The sequence below is a fragment of the Tachypleus tridentatus genome, chromosome 6 (assembly GCF_004210375.1).
Source record: "Tachypleus tridentatus isolate NWPU-2018 chromosome 6, ASM421037v1, whole genome shotgun sequence".
In the NCBI taxonomy this organism is placed as follows: Eukaryota; Metazoa; Arthropoda; class Merostomata; order Xiphosura; family Limulidae; genus Tachypleus; species Tachypleus tridentatus.
Genome location: NC_134830.1, coordinates 85,690,350 through 85,716,824, shown reverse-complemented (window position 1 = coordinate 85,716,824; position 26,475 = coordinate 85,690,350). Strand labels below are relative to the sequence as shown.

The following is a 26,475-nucleotide window of genomic DNA, read 5'->3' as shown; positions in this document are numbered from 1 at the left end:
TAAAATCCATACACAATCATTATACAAACTGACTATAATCCTGTCCAGAAAGAGGAATTTCAACAAAAGATATTTATGTCCGGGTATATAAAACTTCAACATAACTTGATAAACTTCCACAACACTAACTTGTTAATTTCATAATTTTACTTGTATTAAAAAAAAACACCTTTTTGTGAAGATTATGTCATATATTGAAAATTATTTCTTCTTTAACAATTATTTATATTAACTACAAAATGTTGGTAAAATTTAATTTAAAACCACTTAGGTAACTATCATAGAAATCACATTTTGGTATAAAGAAAGTAAAAAAAAATGAAAATAAAACAGCATACATATCCCAAGTATGATATGAGAGGCCTAATTAATCTATATACATATAATTGTAAAACTACTAGCAGGGTGCAACAAGTACAGTGTGAAACTGAGACTTGCACAATAAAAACAGCTACTCTTAGTATATGCAATTTTACTTTATGTATCTTGGACAATTCAATGGTAAAAAGTATTAATATGATTTAAATAAAGATCTGTTGTACTTGACTGGGTTACCACACAATAGCATTTATAATATATGATTAATAGACATAAGGTAAGAGTGGCAGAATTAGTGTAATCACAGCACTAGAAATAATCTCATCTTACCTCTAGATTTTGAAACTCTTTCAGTTGATATAGCACCTTCTAATGATTTGCATGCTGAGGTTTTGTGATCAATGAAATAATGAATATTATTGAAAACTGCTCCACACTTTCCACACTCCAACAGATCTGCTAAAAATAAAAAATGTAAAATACAAAGACCATTACCATAGATATAACTTTAAAACTGCAGTTATTTTATTACTGACACTTGCATTTATTTCTAAAAAGTTGCAAAATACTATTGATTAAGGAGAAAATACTGAACCGGATTTTCTGAATGTTTCTTTACACTGCAATTTATTATATTTTTCTGAAAAATAAGCAAGATTTCTTTAATTGAAAGATAGATAATTACATACTTCAGACTATGTTTTTTTTGTGTGTGTATGTGAAAAATGTCCTGTCTTCTACCAGTGTCGAGGCACTTGTTTCTAACAAGTTTTTTCTTTGTAGCCAGTAATGAACTCCAATGTCAATGGCACAAGTAGACAAAAACTATATTTCCCCAGACATGATGCCAAACCATCACAGGTTGATTTTCAGTTACCCACTGGTATCCTTTATACAGCTGAGTAAACTAAAAGAGTTGGGGTAAAGTATCTTGCCTAAAGGCATGAGTAAGCTTGAAATTCACAACCTTCCAACTACAAGGATAATGCACAAGTTGTGATGCCCCCAAACTCTTCATTTAAAATAGCTCAAACTTGCTAGTAAATTTCTATGATCAGACTTAGATATACATGAAGGGTCTTACAGCTTCCACATCTTTATAATACTGTGCTTTTAAATTTAAAAGAGGTTCAAAGAAATTGTGACTTCAATGATTTAAGCAGCTGAGAAGACTTGCAAAATAATCATACTAAGTCAATTTCTTGTCAATTAAGTTCCAACACAGGAAGTTTCATTCTTGTCAGTTACAAGTTTAAGCAATAAAGAAAATGACAAACAACAAAGGCAACTAAAATGAAAGCAACTTCACAACTTTCTTGTCCACATGTCAAAAGAAAATTGAACACCTGGAATAACTAATACATTTATGCAAAACACTGTATTAATACAAGAAGGTACAAAAAATATGAAATGCCTACATACTACATCTCTCCCATTTCAGGCTTATCCTTGAGATAACAATTACCAAATTTTCCAGCAGCAAAGATGCTATTTTTTTTGAGATAACAATTATCATTACTTCCTGGTTTCTAAGACACTATTTTTTTGCCAAAATAAGTCTCAAAAATTTACCCTCCATCTTCCAGGTTGATGATTACGTTACTCATAGGCCTAAACTTAAGTCTAGAGGAAGCGTTTCAATAGTAGACAGTAATCCAAGTTGTATCCAAGTGATACAACCCAGAATGAAATTTTTAAGTTACTTAGTATTAAATAACAAATAAACAAAAACAGGTCACCATACATATGAAGCAGTAATACCAGCACTCTTTTTAACTCCTCAGGCTCAGAAAAACATTATTACTGATAACAATACAAATATTCTAGTGGTAATATTAGGTACACATTTTCAAAGGTAGATATGATAAGAATATAGTTCACAAAAAATGAGAAGTGGGCAAGAGGATATATGTACTGTAAGTCACTAAACAATCCACAAAACATCTTAGTAAAATTGATGGAAGTGCTGCAACCTTATTCTTATGTTCATCTTTTCTTTTTCAAAATTTAGCTGTAGTTGATCTGTGGTTGTATCAGCCCAGCTCAGTTATAACCCTTACACCTGATACTTCAGCCAGTGACAACATCTAGTTGTAATGCCCACTATTGTCATTTTTCTGCAATGGTTAACACAAATTACCCTCTGACCCAAACACATTCCTCCCACTACTATATTTTCATTCTGTAAGCATGGCACAGTTTCAGTAGAGAAGGAATCAGGTTAAGAATGCAAAACTGGCTCCTACACACAAACTGACTTTGCAAGCAGACATTATCCTGTAATTTTGACCATTATAATCCATTTATGGGTTTCTTCAACATACAAATTTAGTACCAGCCAGGTCAAAGTTCCACTATAAAAGTACTATTTTCCACTTACTACAGCACACTTAAAACATAATTTTCATGCATCTTTAACAGTATGTTATACAAAAACAATGTCAAAAAAATTCACAAAACTGTTTCAATAAAATAATTCAAACTGCATAACAAAATCACAAACTAAGTATGATATCCAAGTTACCTTCCATAAATTTCATTTACTACTGATAATTTTACACCCACTTCAATTTGATCCAATTAAAATATCTTGTACAATTCTTTGTGAAACAAATTCAGGAAAAATTTTCTTGAGATGTTATGTGAACTTTCTTACTTTAATCCTTCCATGAAAATTCTTCACCTGCTGAATATTTTAATGTGAAAATAGAAAAACTTTCTTAAAAGCATTACCTAAAATAACATGTGCATTCTATCCTCAAATAACACCTTACAGGTCAGTAATCACAGTTAACCTGATAATAAGCATGACATTCAGGTACATCCTTTACTTCTATTTATATGTTGCTTAACAGATGTGGTATAATTAATCTATTTGTGTTATTCACTTATGAATGACTAAGTAATGTTCATACACTCATGAAGATCACACACAATCATTTATACACAAATACTGCCACATACATCTACCCCAAATATGTGATTACGTACACTAGTAGTAAAGACACATTGCCTTTAAATTATATACACATCTTCACCACATCCAATGCTTTACACAACTCAGTGAACTGCTAACTGGTGAAACTAGCTCTCTCATCCACATGAATCTCTTCTGGTGCTATGAACCAAAATATCCAATGCTCAGCCAATGCACTAACTTTGGACTGTGCTAAAACACTGGCCAATAGATAAACCTTTGCACACTTCATGAAGTGATGGGTTTACGTAAACACAGTTTACATCATCCTGTCTTTAGAAAAGCACTAGCAATATCCAAGGCTATTTTCTACAGCACAGGGCCAACAATTTTCTGCTGGAGTTTACCCTGTTTAGGATGTGCCTTCTCTGGATGGCACACACAGTACAGTGTTGACACCAATACTGAACAGCTCAAATTGAATGCAGCCAACAGAAACATTGTCAAACATCAGTACTGCCAATCCTCTTACTACTTAATTGCTAAATAGAGGTGTTTTTATATTTCTAATTCATAACTGTTTAACTTTATTATCTACTGTTTTATAAGCAGGAGTGGATGGATTTAGAGGTTAACACCCTAGTCCTGTTTTTATATGAAGTTAATAACTGTATTGTTTAATGTTGTATAAGCAAGCATGGATCTAGGGGATGAGTTTGGACAGTACAAAACCTCTTTCTCCATTTTTCTGTCAGAAATTAATAATTAAAAAAAAAGTCAGATACTCTTTACTATACCATATAGTATCAAAAAACATTAGATGTTAATGTTTTTATCTGGTCAATTAATTAGTATAAAAACTTATTTGAAGTTTCCTAAAACCAACACATTAGTATCTAAAGAATCCAGTTAAGTTTTCAGTCAATAACCGATTATTTCTAAGCTAATACAACAATATGAATTTCAACTAATCAATGCCATAATAAATATTCATGCTCTGGCTTTTTTTTCAGATGTTATCAGTGTGTACAGATTTCAGCAAATTGTTTTCCTCAAATTAGTATTACTTAATCCACCTGAAACTCTTCATACACCTATCAGACAGTTGATTTTGTCACTGTTTAGAAATCAGAAATCTCATGAATGTTTTCATTTCACTAATGTCTGAAGTAAAAATGTAAGTGCTTTGACTATATATGCAATAACTTAAAAAAAAAAAAAATTAATATAAACACCCTGTTTTCTTGTCTTTTTCCAAATATCATCTAACCTATATAAAAGGCCACTGTATCATGTCATGCTTGATTTCTCAAAATAGGAGTCGTAAAAGCCAAAATGCATTTATCCAAATTGAATGGTTCAATTACTGTCTGCCCATTATGATTTTAGTTACAAGGGGAAAAGGAGCCATGAAACCTTGTAACTGTAATAAGTCTAAAGTAGGCACACAGCTTGGGCTCACATAGTCTAGAGCCAAATGCTTAGAACTTATCATGAAAGTAAAAAGATTCAATTTCATTTCTGAACTAAGCTATTTTTCTGTTACATCATCAGTATTTTTAATATAAATAAAAACCTTTAATCAACATAGAGAGACTCAAAATTAAGTAATCAACAAATAGTTTTTTAGTTTTGTTACTACGAGTTTCATTTTATACTTTCCGTACATAAGCTAACAATAATATTACGTTATATTTTTGTTACTAAGCAGCATGATGTAAGAGTTATTGTTGGAACACTGTTACCAAAACGCAATGGCTTTTCTATGTTAGAAGTTAATGTAACTTTTTTTTTTCCAATAATTATTCTATGAATATGTAAAAAATTTCATTTCATGAATTATTTTTGTTCTGATAGGCTCACAAAGAAATTTTGACCACCTTGACTGTATTTTTTGCTTCTTTGTTGATCAAATTTGATCTTGTAAAATTTATGTATTTCAGTTATCTATGAAACATAAGGTTAGGGTATACAATGGGATGGCTATGTTAGTACTTGCCCCATTATGTTTGCTGAACTATATGCTATTTATAAATAATTATAGCTATTTAAATGTCATTAAACACTTTGGATGTTTGTTTATGACTATTTTCATATGAATCATATTACTAAAAATAAAAATATAAGCTCTAAAACTGTCAAGCTAATCATTTGTTGAATATATTAACACTTTTTTGGCTTTTACAAATTTATATCACTTTCTTACCTCATAATCAAAAACTAATTCATCTGAAATACTAAATTAGTATGAGGAGTTCCCTTCTTTCATGTGAAAAATGTTGAATATTTGGTTACATTATTAACACAGCTAACGTTTAAAAAGGTAACTGTAATTAAGCCATCATTTTAAAGATGAAACATTACTGCAGCTCCTGTGAAAAAGTTAAATTTTATTTTTTAACACAATAATATACTATCTGAATAAACCTTCCAGTTTTATTCTTATTCATTTCCTACTAGTTTTCATATTTTAAAAGATGAAGTCATGACAATCAAAAGTTTTAATATGAAAAATAACTTAAAATACTGTCCCTTATAAATACATAAAACAAAACAGATAGTTGGAATAAGAAGCTATGAAAAAGTATACACAGTCCTGTTGCATGAAATAAATGATGAATGGATAAATCTTTTATCATTTATAAATGTTAAACACTGTGTTTGCATTGTATATTACAATTTCATGCATAAATTTTAGGATAAATATGCAACTTAGTTCTAAATTATTGTGTCTAAAATCTGAATACACGACTTCTTAATTTTTATATTTTTTCATCATTTGGTATTTTTGAGACAAATTTCAAAGTCAATTCTGTATATTACTTTACCTATTTCTATCACTTTAAATTGTTATTTTGTCATTTCATGACAATTACTTACTGCAGCATATGGAAAAAAGAAATTTTATATTTTTGTTTCTGCACAGCTGCAAAGAGATTTGGCTGTAAACAAAACAACCCACATGATTTGTTTTTAGAATCTTTCTAACTATCCTAAAGAAAAACATTTTGCTAAGAACCTATCACACCTTAAGAATATATTATCCATTTCTCAATTTCCAAGTTACTCCCTTAGATCTTGTTATTGTGCTACATCAAGTGATCTGATCATTTACTAATGAAACAGATCTTTGAAAACAGTTATAAAGAAAGTTTAAATATAGCAAAATGGAACAAAAATTAGAAAATGACATGACAGTACAAGAAATATTCAGGCCTAAGAGTTTGTGGTTTTTTAAATGTTCCTTTCAGTTTTTAGTTTTTTTTATGAATTGTGAAACTATTTGTATGTTAAGTGATATCTTAGAAAGCTATAGATAGTTTCTTCACTAAAAAAGGCTTCCAATAACTTGAGATAAAGTAAGCTTAAACTAAGCCTTAATAAATATTTTCAGATCTAGAAGCCAAGGGTGCCTAACCTGATATCACTACTGTTTGTACTATGAAATGGGGGCTATACTAGTGCCTTGATTATCACACCTCCATTATCTGCAATCCTTGATTATCCTTGGTTTTTTTCTTTTCCCAAAAATAATTCTGGCATTTCAATACTTGGCAAAATGTTGTTCACAAATTAATTTTGATTGCAAAAGTTTAGGAGTTGTATGATATCCAAGATTTCTGGGTGCAGTATCTGGCATGTATTCAAATCGCAAGTCAGCCAGTTCAAGCACAGCTTTGCTACTTCTATTTTCAGTTGTTAAAACATGAATACAAAATATATGTAGTTTAGTTAACTTTATTTGATTAGTAATTAAAAATACACAAAATACACAATATTTCACTCAACTTCAGTAGTAATCCTCTTTTCTAAGCTGCATGGCAAGAGTCCTTTAACCATACATGCACATTTAGGTTGTGTTGGGGTACTGACCAATTATGAATTGTCCTCTTCCCTACAGATAATTGGTATCTTCAGTCTGTTTTAATAAAGACCTTTTCATAATATTTTCTATAGATTTGTACTACTTTTTGACATTTTTTTACAGAACTGATAGGGTGTAAATGCATTTCCATGTTTATTTAAGAAAGTGTTTAAATTTAAAGCTATTTATGCCCATTTGAACAATTTAATTCAACTTAAATGGGAAAATGCAATCGGAGTAGGAAGTATTATAAGAGAAAAGTAGAATTGGACTCGTGTAACTCACAAAACTGAGAAATTGAGTGTGACTGACTAATTAAGCAATCAACACTTGGCTTTTATGATTATGACTATGAAGACTTTTTCTTTTTTATAATGTGATTAAACAACAGTAAAATGACTAATTTAAAATTAAAAACCTTAAATGTATTGAAAAATTTCATTTAGATTAAATATTTAGTAATAAGATACACTTATAAGTCATCAATTATTTTTTGCTTTCTCTGGACCAGCACAAATGAAGTATCAATGTACAGTTACGACAAAGTGTTTGCACCCCTGCGTCCTGGGTAGTTTTTTGCTCATAACTTAAAAAGTATCATGATTAGGCTAATAGACATATATTATATATTATAAATATTATACTAACACACATCTGCATATATTTTTATGTAAATTAAATGAAAAAACTGTTTATAAACAAATAACCAAAAATAAGAGGAGCAGAAAGTGTTCGTACATTTCAGAACATGTAAAATAACTGATATTCCCATAAAAATTTTCAGTTTGGCAAATAAACTACATTATACCATTCCAGAACAAGACAGTGGGTTTATAATTATTGGAATTTAGCCAGCAAAATATTTACTTCCAGTAATTTAGCACCGTCTCCGTCGTCATCTGCTTGGTCATCATGGAGAACAGGAAACAACACTCCAGTGATTTAAAACATTGAATTATTGTAAAATGCCAGTCTCATGTATCTCTTTCCAGTATTGCTACACAACTTAATGTGCCGAAATTTACTGTTCAAATCATAATTGCCAAGTTTAAGCTTACAGGATCAACTGCTAACCTCTCTCGTTCCGGACACCCCACCAAAATTCCAGAGAGAACCAAAAGGAAGGTTCTCAGAGAAGTTAGTAGGAACCCTCGTTTAACACATAATGACATACAGAAACTGGTAAGTAAAACTGGGGTTGAAGTAAGCACCTCCACAGTTACTAACATATGCTCTTCTGGGTTCAAAGCATGCTGTCCTTGTAGAACTCCATATTTAAAGTCTGTTCATTTAGAAACAAGATTGAGGTATGCAAGAAAGCATGTAGATAAACCCTTTACCTATTGGAGGAGTATTTTTTGGTCAGACAAAAGTAAAAATCGAGCTTTTCGGCCACAATGACGTTCATAATATTTTCCATAAGAATGTGGAATGAAATCTTCCAACAAACACCGTCCCTACAGTTAAACACGGAGGTGGCTCAATCATGCTATGGGGTTCCTTCAGCTCTTCTGGTGTAGACAGCCTTCACCGCGTCAACGGAATCATGAAAAAAGAAGAGTATGTTGATATATTAGGCACTTATATCATGAATGATGCTCAGAACTTGCGGCTTGAGTGTTGTTGGATCTTCCAGCACAACAATGACCTTAAGCACACATCGAAATATGTGCAATCCTGGTTGCAGACAAACCATATAAGCATTCTGGAGTGGCCATCTCAGTCATCCGATCTCAACCCAATTGAAAACGTTTGGCATGAGTTGAAGACCAGGGTTCATCAGCGTCATCTGAAAAATTTGCAAGAGTTGGAGGCCTTCTGTAAAGAAGAATGGAAGAAAATACCAGTCAAGTACTGTCAAATAATCATGGAGGGCTATGAGGAAAGACTGCACCAAATAATTCACTTGAAAGGTTGCACAACTGACCATTAAATTAGATGCACAAGCACTTTCTGCCCCTCCTATGCTTAGTTATTTGTTTATAAACAGTTTATTTGTCATTCAATTTACATAAAAATGTATGTAGATGTGTGTTAGTATAATATTTATAATATACTATACTTTCATTATCCTAATCATGATACTTAAGTTATGAGGAAAAAACTACTCACAACGCAGGGGTACAAACACTTTCTGTCGTAACTGCATATTAATTTATTTTCACGAGTGCATGCTAACAATCACGATATCAACAACCACTTGATATTTTGCCTGAACTGCCTCTGGTCCTACAAGTCTAAACCTGTAGTGATTGGTTGAATTGAGAGAAAGAAGAAAAACAAAATGATGGAAAATTAGCAATATGTTGTTTAACCACAGTGCTTTATTCCTGAAAAAGCCTGAAATGCTGAGTCTACTATTAAACTCATAGAAAAAACAAAAATTTGATTTATGACACAAAAAATGCAAAAATAGTTCTGGACTTCAAAGGGTGCAGAACTATCCGAAATTCAAGTTTTATTTAGCACAGAACTTCACATGAATAAAATGCAGAAAATACTATGCTCCACAATGAAATTTTTAGTTGCTATGGATACCTGGCACTCAGGATTTGTCAAGGCCTGGCTTAAGCAGTTCAGAGACAAGTTGAATGAGTAACAAAAACTGTTAATAATTTAACACAGTAAAGAATATGTCTTCTTCAAGTATAAATAATTTATCAAGATAATATACACACATCACATAACAAGCTACTACTTGAGGCTTAATTTTTCTTGTTATTTAGTCAGTTGAAATCTCCTTTTTAACAGATGTAAAATAATGTTATACAGTTGCAAAGTTTGTAAATGAGGGATTTTTATCATGTTCATGAAACCAAATAAATGCTACCTGATCACATAAAATTAGCGTAATTTGCAATTCAGTACATACAGTATAAGACTAAAATATCCTGATGATTAAAACCTTAAATATTTTTATGTTTGTCTTCTGAAACAATGTTCATAAACAAACAGGTTAACAGGCTACATTACTTACTGCAATCATGATAGATTTTAAATTGAAACATTACTACCCTTATAGTGATAGTAAAATATATTTTCATTATTTAATTAATAAGCTATCTGAATTACTGAAATTCAGTGTAGTGTTACTGCATCTTTTAAAAACAAAAATAATGACAACCAATGTGGTGGTGGTATTTAGTCAACGTTAGCGATTCATTCACCAAGTAGAGAATGTCTAGATTATCTGTATTAAAAAAAAAAAAAAAAAAAAATTGTGGCAAATTGTTTTCTATGGTTAAACACAAAAGTTTTACAAAATATGCTTAAAAACTAAAGTAATCCAAATTTATGTTTTTTTTTAAACCCAAACAGTTCAAGTAAAAATAGAATATTTTAGAATAATGCAATGATTAACAAGTGTTATGAATTTGAATCTAGTACAAACATATACACTTTTAAGAAAAAAAACTAGGACTTACCAACAACAGAATAATCATTCACTGAACAGAGATGATTGTTGGGTCCTTTCTTGGACATTGCTGCAAAGGTCCATGACTTCCATATCTTTACAGCTGATCTACTGATGTCCTATAAACCCAAAGAGCCATTTAGGCACTTCCCCATTGAGGATCAATCTCTACACGAAAAGCATAGATGACTGGGGAGGTGTTACATCTTGCAATTTTGAGACTGTATGAAGTGGCCTGCAGAGGACTCTCAGATTTTAGCAGCTAGAGTTACCCAATGCAGTTCTTATCAAAGCTGCTAGAAAACACCAAGGAGAGAATGTATGTGCTGTTGGTAAATAAAATCTGTCAACAGAAGCTAACTCACCAAGGTGAGACAGTGGGCACCAAATGGTGATGTTGGTGAATTATGAGGTGAGGAGCACTGATATTCCTCTCCAACTAGAAGTAATACATGGAGGAGTAGTCTCATGCTGTGCAGAGCCAATGGACAAACCATCAAAATAAACTCATTTGCCTGCTGCCCAGAACCAGAGATTGACTACTCAGACAAAAATGGTAGCCATTGAAAGTTCCTACAATGTTGTGGTTTTTAGACATTCTTGGAGTGTTGTATATGAAGAATCACACCACAGTCATAGTTCTCTGTGAGTGAAGTGAAGCATATCACATACACCAATACCACTGCATGCATGGTAGAAAGTTCACTGTATGAGTGGATCACTTGCATTAATAAAATGGTTCGTAAACCTTAAGAACCATGAAAAAATGATAGCATATTGAAAAAAAGTGTAACATCATTGCAACACAACTGGCCTGCAACAAAAATTCAGAAGCTCAAACAGAAAAGGTATTGCTACCATTGCTTTCTAAAGCACTTGATGGTATTGTAAGGTAGAATGTGTGCACTCAATTACCTAAAGTTATGATGGTTTGTTTATCACAAGACTAATAAGACTGAATGGACTTTGAAACCCTTACTTTCCAAGATATCAAGCAGAGTTTAACTATGAGAGATCCATAGGACATCAGCAGATATCTGCTCAATTAACAGTTAGGATAGCTCCTAAGTGATAACACATCATTGTACAAGATCTCACCAAATGAAGTCAGGGTGTAATTTTCAGCTACAGCTACAGGCAGTATGTTTTAAGATATTAAAGTATGCAAAAATATGCAATGAAGATATATTTATGTGGCAATACACACGTATAAAAATGTGCATGACCTTACTTGTATATATGAAAATAACACAATGCCACTGATGAGAACTGTATAAGAAAAATGGATAAATTATGCAATGAAAACTGTTAAGGAATAATAACAAAGGAGCTGAATGTTAAGGCTTTGCAATATGATAAACCATGATTACTGACATGCAAGATATTACTTGAATACGCATTCAAAACTGAAACCTCTAGCTGATAGTAAATTATTTCATGGAAGGACAAAGGTAACACAGAAGCTCAAACTACATCTGAGAGAAAACATAGTATCAGATGTAGTACAAAATATTTCAAATGGATCTAACTGAAATGTTCATGAATGGATAAAATTATTAGTGGTAAATGAAATTCACAAAGAGTGGCTGGGATATTATAACAAATGTGAACTTGGTGTATCTTGTGTCCTATTTAATTACAATGTAATATTTTCAATCATGCAGACTGAAATAGTTCATAAGCACAGTTTTCATGAATGTTTTCTTAACATTCTTTCACTAGGTGCACTAGGTGAGGGTAGATATGGTAAGAAACTCCCATAGGTAGACTCTGAAAAACAATATCTACTTAGTAACTAACTTGAAACTGGAAGATGATAAAAGCTAGAGGATTCTAACAGCTAAAAGTAAAGGTTTACAGCACCTAACCCAAGTTAGCATATTTGCATAGAAATCACACCACAGTATTGACCCCATTTCTTTTCTGCTGAAAACAAACAGGTGTTGCTTACATGTCAAGATGTTAGTGGATAGAATGATCCTGGGTTGAAGGGTAAGCCATATTTCCCATTGTAATGAGAATGACAACAGGTTTCAACACTATCATAAGGTATTGGTCAAGACCCACTGAACACTTAGAACTAATAAGTCTTCATGCATTAAGAAAGCATATTCTACAGAAAAATAAAAATGTGGGTTCATGTGAATCTTGTACAATTTACACGTGACCAAGATAACCTGAAAATTATTCTATATTACAGTTGTTTTAGGAAATAGAAACAAATATAACAGACAATTACCTACTTCTACTATCCTACACATCTTGCTGACCTTCTGAACAATTAGAATTCATTTGTTAGTTTCTTTATTGATTGTTGGTGTACAGAAGATATTTTAGTGCTAGAAATAAATTACCTTACAGCTTTTACTACTCAATATGTCAAACGCACACTGCAGAAATGCATGCTGTAGATTCGATTAAAATTTACTATTTAAATCACGATTTGTGTTTTAGTGGAATGCACCTCATGAAGCTGTAATGTAAAACATTAAGTGTCCTGTAACTTGTTTAATATACTATATTAAAAGGTTATTTTAATATGTTAAGTAATTTCTGAAGGTTTATTTCACCTGTACTTTTCACATTCTCCTTTGTATTTCTGATTTTACATTCAAGTGTATACTTATTGTATTTTGTTTGCCTCCTATTTCCACTTCGTTGCAATATTTTGAGTTGAAGTGTAATTTTCCTGTAAAATGATTGACAAAAGATCATTATTGTTAAAGGGTGTTTCCTGATATATTTATTCTTTGTTAAGAGGTTTATGCTGTAATATGATTTTGTATTTTTTCATTGTTATACACTTTGGTTGGAATGTAAATTACAAATGAAAGGTTTTAATCGAAATTGTCACTTTTAAAAGTAGTGTTTTTGTTGGTGTTTGCTTATACCTATGTAAAAAATTATCTGATTATATGCTGTGTAATATAAAAACGTTATTGCCTGAATTATACTTTAACACAACAGTTTTTTTGGTAGGGGGACCTTATTTTTATGACACTGAATTCTCTTTGTTAAAGAGTTACATTGTCCATGTTGTATCTAAAAGTTTACTGGAGCAAGTAAAAGTTAACACACCTTTACTCAAAGGATGAAGTTTAAATTTTATTAGTTTTAAAATTTAAACTAATTTTTAGTCAGTTGACAAGTGTGAAGCATATTGAGGAAGAAATTGTGGTTATAAATATACTATGCATTTCTACTTCCTTATATCAATGCAGCAATTATTCTGAATTTATTAGCTACTTCTGAGTATCAACAGTTTTTATATAACACATGGTAAAAAAATTATTAATTTGATATTATTCTAGTAGCTATGTTGTCTCTTGTCATTCTATCAAGGTAACATCTGTTTGCCCCTGGGAGGCATGATTGTAATGGCATATGATGTAAAAGAATGGACACACAAAAGTCCTTCAATGGTTGTTCAGATTGTTTCTTGAGATTATGTCCTCTCCTGTCAATTATATGATAGCACTAGTTGTTCTGGATTAATATATTTTTTCCTTCAAAATAAGGAATGTTGAATTTAAACAATTTGGTAGTTATTTTAGCTTAATCAGCATTAGAAGGAAGTTACCTTATCCAACAAAAGCAACCATTCCACATTCATATAAAGAAGTAAATATACACAAAATGTTTCTGAATTAATAAACATTATGCACTTGTATTATTACTTTGTGTCAACTCTCTATATTTTGTTTTTACAAATTCTTTCTCCACTATTCAATATTACTTTTTAATAAATATCTTGTTAACTTCCTACTATGAAACAAGCCTATCCCATAATTCAAAGGTAATTCCTGGCCATACTGCACTAGGTTCCTTTGTGGTATAACAGACAGTGCCACCAGCAACAAGACAAACCTTGGCACTCACATAATAGTTTGAGATTGTATCTTTCACATGCCAACTTGAACATTCTCACAGGTAATATTACAAAGCTAAAAATACACTCCACATCTGAGATACATTACAAAGAATCTGTAACAATGTTTTAATAAGCAATTACCAAAAATTATTTTAAAATACAATTTCTGTTATCAAAAGTAATACAGTGTTTCTGGAATACTACAAAATGTTACTTGGAAGAATATACTTCATTCAGATTTCAATGATACCAATCTATGTACCTCCAAAAACTACTTTACTGTGACCAATGACTTAGAAAACTTCTGCATGCTTAAGAATACAGAGTTCAGTCATATAGCCAAAGCTGGCCTTTTAGTATACTGGCATTTCTAAGAGTGTATTCATACCAATGTAAATCTCACACCCAAAGAAGCCACCACAAAACATTACATCAACTCACACAATATAATTCATCAAATAACCATATCAAGTCTAAACTGTAGAAAACTTTGCTGAGTGAAAATTTATTCTAAATGCCCTTAAATTCAACAAACCAATGTCTGAACCATAGAAAATTTAATTTCATAAATTAAAAATTTATTTCCAATAATACTTACCTCCTATCACTGAAAAGCTAGGTTCTCTTCCTTTATTTATCTAAGCATTCATCTGATTTTTTCTTTTTTGCCCTTTCAACTTTTCTTGGCAATAATGTACCCTCTATTCCTGTATTCAATCCCCTAACACTGGTTCTTCGAAATGAAGGGTGGGAGAGTATCATTACAGGCGAGAAGTTTCGGTCACTATATTCTACTTTAATGGTTAAGGCAACAGGAGAGCAATGTTATATTACATACTTATGAGTAGATCCCAATCTGTAGCTGCAGAAGGATGTGTTCTGAGCCACCAGAATCATGAGGAGAAAGTAAGCAAGACCATCCTCACTTCCCAACCATGCAGAGTGAGATAACTTACCTGCTACCACATGCATCAGCCATGTAACATGGAAAGCTAAAAGAGTGATAAGATTAGAATGGTCCTGAAAAGGAGTTCCAAAATAAAGGAGCCCAAAACCAAGTGCCTGCTTGATGAAGCCTAACAATTTACCACTTAATAAGACATTGCCTACTGAAGAGCATAGACCTTGGAATTCCTGACTGTTGGTATATGCACCCCCTCCCTAAAGCCAGGCATTCCTGAAAAGATGGAACCCTGAAGACAACCTAGGAAGGTCGAAACGTTGTTCTCTCCTGATCAATAAAAATGTTAATACCCATACCAGCCATTCTGAGATGCATTTTTATTTCAAAAAGGTTTCTCGTCATCAAGAAGCAAAGGATGGAACTCTAGATGAGGTAGCAGTATGGAGACTCATATTGCAGCAGTGTCCTGACTTAGACCCCTCGAGACTGAAGAATGATCCCAACTAAGGAAACTAGGAAAACCAGTAAACCAATGTTAATGATCTCTTGGTTGCATAACATCCAATAAAAGGACCACTTGTGTTCTTCTCTCAAAGCCAAGAAGGATTCAAGCATTGCCCACATTCTCAGAAAAAGAAAGCATTATTCATGCAATGAGAAAAGAAATGTGAGTAAGAGTGTGGATTTCTATAATATAGTGTTGTACCAGATAGGAATCACCTAAACTTGGTTTAAAGACGAGATGAAAAAAAAAATACACAGATTGATGACATATTGAATTGGAGCAAGAATAGATGCTTCAGCCCTGCAGAAAAATCCCACCAAGATCTTGTAAAGTAAAAATGTTTTAAAATATTTTTGCCAAAATTTTAATTATAACTCACCAGGATGACTAATGGGTAGTCCAAACAGCAGCATTAGTCACTTGAAGTTCGCATTTCCAGTCCTGGTTTCGAATTATTTGGCATCACGGCCATTTGCTAATTTCAAATCGAAATATATGGACTTTGATTATTAAAAGGGAATCACATTAAAAAATGTTTAATGTATAAATTAAAAAACTTAAATAGAATTAAAAAGATAAATTGCCTTTAAAAAACTAAAAACTTTACCAAGGTGGACAGTATCACCATCACCAATAATAATGTCCAACATTATGGACAAACCTTGAGAGAGAACATATTTAAAATGGTGCTGTCATTGAGAGTCGTTATGAGGGCAAAACAGTAAAATGTGGCTTATTGTGATTTGAGTGTCACACAAACTACACATTGGTGCATCAGTTCCATATAAAAGAAAACGATGAGTTAAAAAACTGTGACCAATGCGTAGTCTAGTTAGAACAACTTCCTCCTTCCGAACTTTATGGAAGCTAGATGGCCAAAGTCCAATATAGGGTTTGATTTGGAAAAGCTTGTTGTCGCGTTGCTCACTCCAAGTGGACTGCCAGCTGGCACAGAGCCAAGCCTTAAATACAGGACCATAGTCCATGTATGGAATAGGCAGAGTAGTGATAGTGCCAGAGCAGATAGATTTAGCTGCCATGGCTGCAAGCTCATTCCCACAAATACCAAAGTGGCCCAGTATCCAGAAACACTGGACAGAAGTACATGTTAAAAAGAAATGGGCCAGTCACTTTTGAATATCAGCGAAAACAGCGTGTGAACTGATGTGAAGAAATTCCAGGGCCAGTAGAGAACGAAGCAAGTCAGTATAAATAGTGCAATTTGAGTACTGCTTAGCTTCTATGTGATACAGGGCAAAAGAAATGACATACAGTTCAGCAGTGAACACAACCTGCATGCAACCACTGAGCCACTGAACTACAACAAACAATGGCAGAGACCACACAGTCATCTGATTTCAAATTATCTGTATAAGTAGGAATGGAAGGATAGTTTGAAAGATGAACAGCAAATAACAGACAATATTTCTAATCAGATGTGTCTGCTTTTCTCAGATGACTTAAAGATAGGTCACATCTGGAGACTGTAAGAAGCCATATTGGGATGGGCTGACCAGTGGATACAGCACTGTTATCAAAGGACAGACCCAATTCATCTAACTGTGCCTGGATAGGAAGGCCAAAAGAAACATGGCAGATCACCTGTTCTGAAGGAGTATGGCCCACGGAAAAAGGAAAACACAACCCCTGGTCAGGAATGAAGTTTCGAAGCATACAGTAAAGACAGTTGCAAACAGTGAAGGTGCAAAGAAGACTCAGGAGACTATGTACAAGCTCTGAATTGGAGAAGTTCAGAAAGCTCCAGTGCAAAGCTGAAGTCCTTGATGATGAATGGAGTCCAGCATCTTTAGGGCCAAGGTCCTGGAAAAGCTACAGACCAGTGATCCATAGTCAAGTTTCAATCAATTAAGAGCATGATATATCTTTAGCACAGAACATCGATCCGCTCCCCAAGTGATGGAAGAGAGAACACGGAGGATTTTCAGTCCTCTTGTACATTTGACCCATAGCTGCTTGATGTGCGGTATGAAAGTCACCTTACGATCAAAGTTAAGCCCCAAGAACTTTGTTGTGGAAACCACAGGCAGCAAATTTCACCAATACAGAGTTCAGGATCTGGGTGAATACCCCATTGGTGGCAAAAGTGCATGCAAACAGTTTTAGAGAGAGAAAAGTTAAAGCTGTTTGCTGTGGTCCCCTTCAGTAAACAATTGAGGGCAGTCTGTAGCTGCCACTCAATGTACCTCATGCTCAACGACTGACGTGAGTTGTGAAAGTCATCAACATAGAGCCCGTTTCTATTAATGATGGTATTAATCTTTATACTGAAAAGTGTGACACTCAAAACACAGGCCTGAAGGACTCCAAGTTCCTGTGGAAACGAACAGGAAAGCGTCGAACCCGCACAAACTTGGAATCTCCAAGTATAAAAAAATGTTAATAAAAATGGGCAAATAGCCTCATAACCCATATGTATGGAGGTCTCGCAAAATACCATATCTCCATGTTGTATCATAAGCCTTCTCAACATGAAAGAATATTGATACAAGATGTTGTCATTTGAGAAAGGCTTCTCTGAATGATGTTTCAAGTCGAATCAGGTCGTCCACAGTGGAGAGCTGTCGCCAGAACCCACAATGGGTAGGTGAGAGGAGGTTGTTTGATTTCAGGAATGAAACAAGATGAGCATTAACCATCCTCTCTAAAGTATTACACAGACAGCTCATCAAAGCAACTGGACAGTAGTTTGAGGAATCTTGGGATCCTTTCCAGTCTTAGAGAAAGATAGGACAATAGCCTGGCACCAGGCATCAGGAAACTCATTCTCCTGACATATCTGGTTAAAAACAATCAGAAGAATAGCAAGAGATAGATGACACAGCATTTCATAGTGTACACCATCAGGCACAACTGATGTACTGCCAGACCGATGAAGGGCCTGTTTGAGTTCCACCAGTGAAAAGAGACAATTATAGTCATTGAGACAATCAGCTCGAAAGGAAATAGATGATCACTCTCCTCAAGTCTTGATGGCTAAGAAGGTGGAAGAAGAAGCAGAAGTGCTAGTTACCCAGCAAAAGCTTTCACCTAGAGTATCAGCTACTTCTATGAGCAAAATCAAGAGAAGGACAGAATTATATTGCTCAATGACATTTTGAAGCATGTACCATATGACTTTGGAACTGGAAGTAGCAGATATGCTGGTTGTGAACTTTATCCAAGAGTCCTTCTGGCTTTGACATCTTACTCACCAAGCACGTGCATGGGCCTGCTGGAGAGCAATGGGCTGTGTGAGTGTGGGATACCTACAAAAAGTATCCCAGGCCCATCTTTGAACCTTCCATGCTATGTGGCAGGCAGGATTCCACCATAGATGAGGATATCATGAAAAACGTGTTGAGGTTTTAGGAATACACTGAGCTGCTGCTTGTATAATAGTCAGTTACTGCTGTCACTCAGTCATCTATTGATGGCTTATAGACAATGGTAGGAGCATGTTCTCTGAGAGCAGTGAAACAGGGCCAATTTGTTTGATCCAGATTCCACCAGAGCATGCAGATGGGGTGGCATCAACCATGGCCAGTCTCTCTCAAATTTATAGGAAAATTATCACTGTCTCATAGATTCATGTCAACTCTCCAAGAAAAGTGGGAGAATAGTGAAGGGGAGCAAACTGAGAGAGTGGCAAAGACAGGGTGGGCACATGCTGATCAACCAACAGTGCCACCCCTCCATGCACTCATCCATCACACAACTTGTCATTTCTGTACAGAGAAAACTGCCGAAAGGTGATTGCATCGGCAGGTTTCAGAAATGTTTCTGGTAAGGAAAGACAAACAGGATGTTAAGAAGCAATTAGTGTTTTGATGTCATCCAGATTAGAACGTAAACCTCGACAGTTCCACTGTATCAAGGTGGCCATTTTTATTTATATATACGAGAAATTGGTAGAGAGTCCTTCTGTTTACAACCACTGGTGCCCACTGACCCCACCCACCATGTAGCCCTAGGAGGGGACGCACTACAATGCCAAACAAGGACACTGCAGCAATGCCAGTGTTTCATGAGCACTATACCCAAACACCAGCATCACATATAATGTCCACAACAACTGTTGAGAACATCCAACACTGGTATTTGGTTGACCCTAGCCCAAGTAAACCAGCCGACTGACCCAAGGGGCCCCACTCCAAGGCTGCCCCTCTACAGGAATTCAAGGCCAAAGTGGTACATTAGGGTTGGACCCCTCAACCACCACAATCCTCTCCTCCTCTTCACAAGTCAACATGCACAGCAAACACATGGGTGAATGTTTAGATCCTAGAAGAGATAAAGTTAAAGAACAGAACCTTCCCTGGGAAGTCCGCTTACCACATACAGGAATCCACATCGAGGGGCTGTGCCAGATATAACCCAGGAGATCATACTGTAAATCAGTTTACCAATCAGTATAATTTTTTTTAGTTATTATTAGGAAATTCAACTGTATAACACAATAATGTTCAAAGTATCTCCAAATGATCATAATACTGGGAAAGCTGTTAGTGATGCTCTGTCAAGAAAAAGTGATAACATTATCCAAAGGAGGTGCTTATGTACAGTACTAGAATGATGGGTGCACTGACGTAGATGGAGAGTATCATGAATTATTGCCCAGAACAACTGTGTGTCATAAGACTAGAGCAAGCAAGAAACAAATCAGACCAATGCTTAAGAAGGGCTAAAGAAGAAACCCTGGTGGTCAAGTAACAGCTGTAAGTGGGAATGGAGGTATGTATGTTTTGGAATTATTATTGTTTTATGTATGATTTACTTTATTTTACTTATTTACATTCATTATTGTGATCAGCCACTCTTAACATGTTTACAATAACTTAAGCACATCTCAAGATGCACTATTTTATTCTTGTAGTCTTATGTCCATTTTGTTTACTACTATCTGAAAATACTTCTGTAACCTGTGATGTTCAAAAATCCTCAAAAGGAAAAAAAGGCACAAGTTAAAATATCAGATAAAACAAAAGACATTTCTCAAGTTATTTGCCATTTTTCTCTAACTTGCATATCACCTTTCTCTTAAATCACTAATAACAATACTTATCCACTAGAACAAGTTACAAACTACACAATTAAAAAAAAAATGTATTTATAGTTCACACTCACATGTGGATCACTTTTTTTAACTAGAATAACTGACACAGTTCATACAGTCGTTATCAGTTGATTCTGAAATTTTTCCAAACTATTTATATACCAAACTGCTATAAGATGCAAAAAATTTTACAAATACCATCAAATACTGAAATGAATCACACTCATTACTGTTGGGTTCCCTTATGTATTTTCACAGAAAATAAGTGATTTCATCTGATATATTTTTATCATTTTATTCAATGAGTAGCCAAAGCATAATATTAACAAAACTGACACAGTATATACACCACACCAATAGTAAATTACACAAACAAGTCAGTCATTTTAAGGTCCATAAAGCTCAAAGTATAAATGCAAAACTTATTTTAAAACACTGAATTAGGCAGTAATATTTTTTGTTGATAACAGAAGCTTAACTTTACCTTCATCCATGATTTCAGTTTTTTTCTTCTGTACCAACGTATCTTTCGTGTTTCCTTTGTGAACTTTCACCTGTTAATTTCATTTGTGATGAGCTTGTATATGAGATCCTACCATAATTAGTGATTGGAATATTTCTGTTAAAAAAAGACAAAAGTATAAATGTTTATTTTAAATACCTAAAAACCTCATAACATTTTTTATTGACCTTTAAGCAATGTCCAACTAAAAATACCTTGAACCACGCTGAAAATCACGAGGCACATGTAGCTTACATTATCATGTCAAGAAGTGTAATGCACAAGGTGCTGGTATGTATATCCCATGAAGATTATTATTTTTCTTTTATTATCTTATCTAAAGTTATTTTTTTACATTTTAGCTACTTTTATAATTATAAATAGTAAAAACAAATGACAAATTTAAAAAGCTTTGTAATTAAATATCAAACATTTTTATTTTCAGTTAAGATTGATATTTTACTTATTTTCTTTACTGTAACATTATACTTGATTCTCCAGGTTGCAGGTAATTAACAAAAATATAACAGAAATAAAGGTTGTAAATGCAAAATAAAATATATAGTACTGTTATTATTGGTCACAAAACTTCAAAGTACATTTTCTCACAGTTTACACTTCTTACCATTTCACTTACTTTCTGCACTTATTTCACTGCTAGCAGATGAGTTAGAAACTAGAAGGAACAAAATGAATAGTGCTCTCTAATTTTCAGTATGGACAATAAAGTTTCATAGTAAATATAAGAGTTCCTTCTAATCCTTTTACACTTGTTCCCTATGCTTATTCTACTGTTAGCAAGTGAAGCGGAAACCTGTTGAATATAAAGCAACAAATCAGTTTCTGTTTAGGTGTTATTGTACTTTAGGCATTTTGACACCACCAACATCAAATAAGCTTTTGCAGTGCAATTCCCAGGACTTTCTCTGCTTTGAAAAAAAAAAAGGGGGGGATGGGATTTATCAACTTCTTGACAGTATAATAGTCAGGACAAAAAATGTATGTCATAGCTTTGTAGAAAGACTGGGCCAATCCAGAAAATGTGGCAGTTATTTGAATGTTAGTTGATAAGTTGATGTTTCCTATAGTCTACTTGAATTTTGGATCTGAAAACACAGTGGGGTAGGATTTATCCATTTGTTTACATAGCAAAATAGCTGCAACAATAATTTTCTAAAGTATTATATAACATTTTATCCAATCCAATAAACTTAGGTAATTTATTGGTGGTATAGGTGTAAAAGTGTTGTATGTTCCATGTGCAGAGTGATTTTCATGCTAACATTAAAAATGTTGTTCTTCATTTGGAAATTGTCAAATTTCATTTATGTAATCTCCAAACCCTATATAAATTTCAAATACCTTTTCAGTAAAACATTGTATTTTACCTGTTATTCTTTCTATCCCAACTCTATTCATGAATGTTCAATCTGACCAACATCAAAACCATGAAAAACAATACAATATACATTAAAATTACCCTTTTTTGCTTTACAGAAGTGCTTCAAACTGTAACATAAAACTACATTTTTTTATCCTAACTAGATTTAAACTCATAACAGTATACATTTGTTTCTATTTAAATTTCATTGTTTTATTGTCTTTCAAATCAAGAGTAACTAATTATCCCACCACACAAGTTGTAAATCACTTGCTTAATGTGCAAGTCTCATTACTCTATCAAGTTATATAATGCAATGGCTGATTTACAAGTTGCTAGCAAATATAACTTCTGAAACATTTTTATTATTTATTTCACCCAACTTTGCCAAAAAGGTTTCTCATATCTACATTTTAGTTCCTTTAATAATAAAAAATAAATACACATGAAGACAAGAAATAACCCTTAACCCTAATTATGTCACACTGACTAGTTTTACACAATTTTTACTCACTTAACAAATGAACCAAAGAATATAAAACAATAACACTTAAACAGAAAACTATGCAATAAGAGCTGTTAAAAATTCAATGTGTTTTCTGTGGGAATAAAATTTGAACTGGAAACAAAAGACATCTGTCTATGCAAAAAACAACATAATACATCATTTTATAAATTAAATCTTGCTTTCAGTTGGTTATATATAAAATAGTATTAAAGGTCAGAGAAAATTACTGAATTTGTTGAAGAGAATGTAACAGATGGGCATGGCAAGAAGGGTCCAATTTTATAGTTTAAAGCTCTGTAAACAAATGAAATTGAGGGCTATAAAAAATATGCTTTCCTTGAGTAATAACAATATCATGAGTAATCTAGAGTAAATGTCTTACTTTTCAGAAGAAATGGTAAATAGAGAAGAGGAAATAGCTAGAGAACATATATCACAATTGTCACACCCTAAGAAATTGTGGAAATGTTTTAATACTATCTTATAAAAGAACTTAAAACTTGTATTCATTGGATAAGCTACATTTTAATGTTAACTCTATTTAGATACCATGATAATATTATCTTAATAAATTCTGAATGTAACTCATTAAAATTTCATGACATAAGCAGAAAAGGATGCCCAATGGAAAGAGTTAATTCTACAAGCATAAATTCCATTCTCTATCATCAGTCCTCTGTGCCCCATGACCCACTTCTCCATATCATCCTTTTCAGTTTCTCTCAGTTCCCTCATATCCCTTTCCTAACATACAAACAATCATAAACACAACCTATAGATACTGGCAGATCAGAACACAAAATCTGAAATTCCTATCCACTAGACTTGTCAAAATATAAATTTGTTCAATCCACCACCCTTATTTAAATGGAATATTTACAACCAACAGAAAGACCAAATTTAAACATATGGGTCACTTATATTCATTCCTTTAGTTTTAGCAGTCAGTCAGCAAATTGCAAGAAAAAGTGTGTTAAATTGAGTCTCTGCTCTATGAAATGTTTATAAACTATTCATACATCAATTAGAAAGCATAGAAAATTATAGCATCTTGAGACTTGAGAACATTCTATTCAAGTAACAAGCATATTTTTTGATGTTCTAGAATGCATATATGAAAGTTGTAATATTTTTAATACTGCCATAGTGAGGCTATAATAAATTTACAAAAGCATGGCACCATAGTGTAAAATGAGTTAAGGCTAAAGTAAAAGCAAAATTTGTTTTTTATGTATGTTTTACTTGTTAAACATTTTTAATAAAAGCAAGTAAAATGTAAAAATTAGAAACATTATACTAAATAATAAGCTTCCATGAAAATAAGTTAAATACATTTTTTCATGATGCTTACAATGTGTACATGGTTTTAGGTCATGTGTATAATCTGATGATTTATATACCCTAAGATCTCCCTACTAAGATATTTATTGCTTTTTACTAACTGAAATACAGTTCCAAGTACATAAAACTAAATAAAAACAGGAGTGAAAAAGTTAGAAACTGAAGCTGTTAGGATTAATTATTGTAATTGTTTGCTATAATCCGTAGATATTTAAAAAAATGTATTGATTGTATTTCATATTTTTCATTTCATTGTGCACTGATTACTACACTACAGTACTGTTAAGGATGAAACACATTTTTATTTTAATCATGAAAATTTTTAATTCAGACTGACACATTAAAGGTTTCATAAATTCATTGATGAATTTTTAATTTTAAAAATTACTTGATTTAAAAACATGATTTTTTGTGTCAACATAATTTACTTTTACTAAAAGTCTGCCAAATTTTGTAATAGTATACTTAGCACATTCAAGATTATAAATACATGGCTACATAATGGCTACAAAGTCAGCCAAATGGACCAAGACTGTGTGCAAGGGTTAAGCATGTTCTCTTACAAGGAAGAGAAATGTTAATTCACACAACAATTTGAGAGAGTACACACAGGACATACAAGCTGTATAAGACCATTTGGGGAACCATGACAGTTCTGCCAGCAAGTATGATGGTTAGATATGATGGAAGTTCTTTCCTGGCTCTTCAATTCCACCCATTGTTAAAGGTCCCCAAAAGCATTCATCTTGGAAAGGAGATAGCACCATCTGGTGTATCCAGAGAAGCCAACAAAATCCTTCCCTATACCTCAGAAATGGTGAAGCCCAGGTGACTGAGGATTGTTGTGGAGTGCAGCTCAGCATCTCAAAGACTGCATAGGGTAGTCTCTATAGGATCCCTAAATTTTTACCAACCATAGATGGAGAAAAAAAATCCTACCTAACTTAGTTTGTAACAGTCTAAAGTGAATACACTACTGTAATAAAGATTTAACAATAAGAACACAATTTATTCACTGTAACATCACTTAAATGTAAATTCAACATGGCTAATAAACAAATGTCTGGCCAAGACTTCACACCAATATTAAAAAAAAATCATAAATACTCAGTCAATGAAAATAAAATCAGGAAAAAGAAAAAGATAAATCTAATTCCACTAAAAAAAATAAAGCAAGTAAAATATTCAAACAATACCTTTCCATATTGGTAACAATATCTAGTAACAAACAATAATAACTACACCCTTCAATAACTAATTCACAACTATATATCCCTCTCTTACTGAAGCTTCTGGAAGGGTATTTATTCAAAGTTGATCACAAGAATAGAGCCTTATGTGATAATAAATTTATATACTCTTCTGCTACATTAATATCTATACATCACTGCTTGGGAAGCTGGTGTCAAGTTTTATCATACAAACATAAATTTACTCAAAATACAAATGATTATGTAAACAGTGAGCTAGCATTTTAACACAACTAAAAATGCATGGATAAACTAAATAGAAAAAAAATTAATGAACAATAAACACAAGCATAATAAAAAAAACAATTTGCTATTTCAAAGGTTAATGTCACTCACAAAAGAGATAAGTACTGCCAGTGAATGGAATCCATCAACATGAACTGCTATTCTACCAATGAGACAGTGAACATTCTTCAAAGATTGGTTGGTTGGTTTGGTGTTTTATGGCACAAAGTAACAAGGCTATCTGCACCAATCATCCGATAAAAAGTTAAAATTTAAATAAAATTTTCAAAATTCATTAAGGTAAAACGAAACAGTTTAATTTTTGAATTAAAAACATACATAGCATTAAATCCAAATTTTTACAACTAATCTACTGCAGTAAAAGAAAAACTATTGTAATAAAAGTTGTAAAGGAATTTC

General features: G+C 33.0%; 1 protein-coding gene across 9 annotated transcripts in view; it reads right to left on the bottom strand.

Moving 5' to 3' along the window:
• Positions 1-26,475, bottom strand: part of LOC143252951 (uncharacterized) — a 120,850-nt gene that overhangs the window by 82,106 nt on the left and 12,269 nt on the right. For 4 of the 9 annotated variants that reach the window (XM_076505890.1, XM_076505887.1, XM_076505889.1 and 1 more), the window contains exons 2-3: positions 21,333-21,467; positions 649-777 (exon numbers count right to left, since the gene is read on the bottom strand). In XM_076505890.1, coding sequence (XP_076362005.1) covers positions 649-777; positions 21,333-21,342 — 139 coding nt within the window. In that variant the 5' untranslated portion in view covers positions 21,343-21,467. Of the gene's footprint in view, positions 1-648; positions 778-10,525; positions 10,599-21,332; positions 21,468-25,199; positions 25,473-26,166; positions 26,297-26,475 lie in introns of those variants that run through there. The other 5 variants (XM_076505895.1, XM_076505894.1, XM_076505891.1 and 2 more) reach the window with 4 other exon arrangements.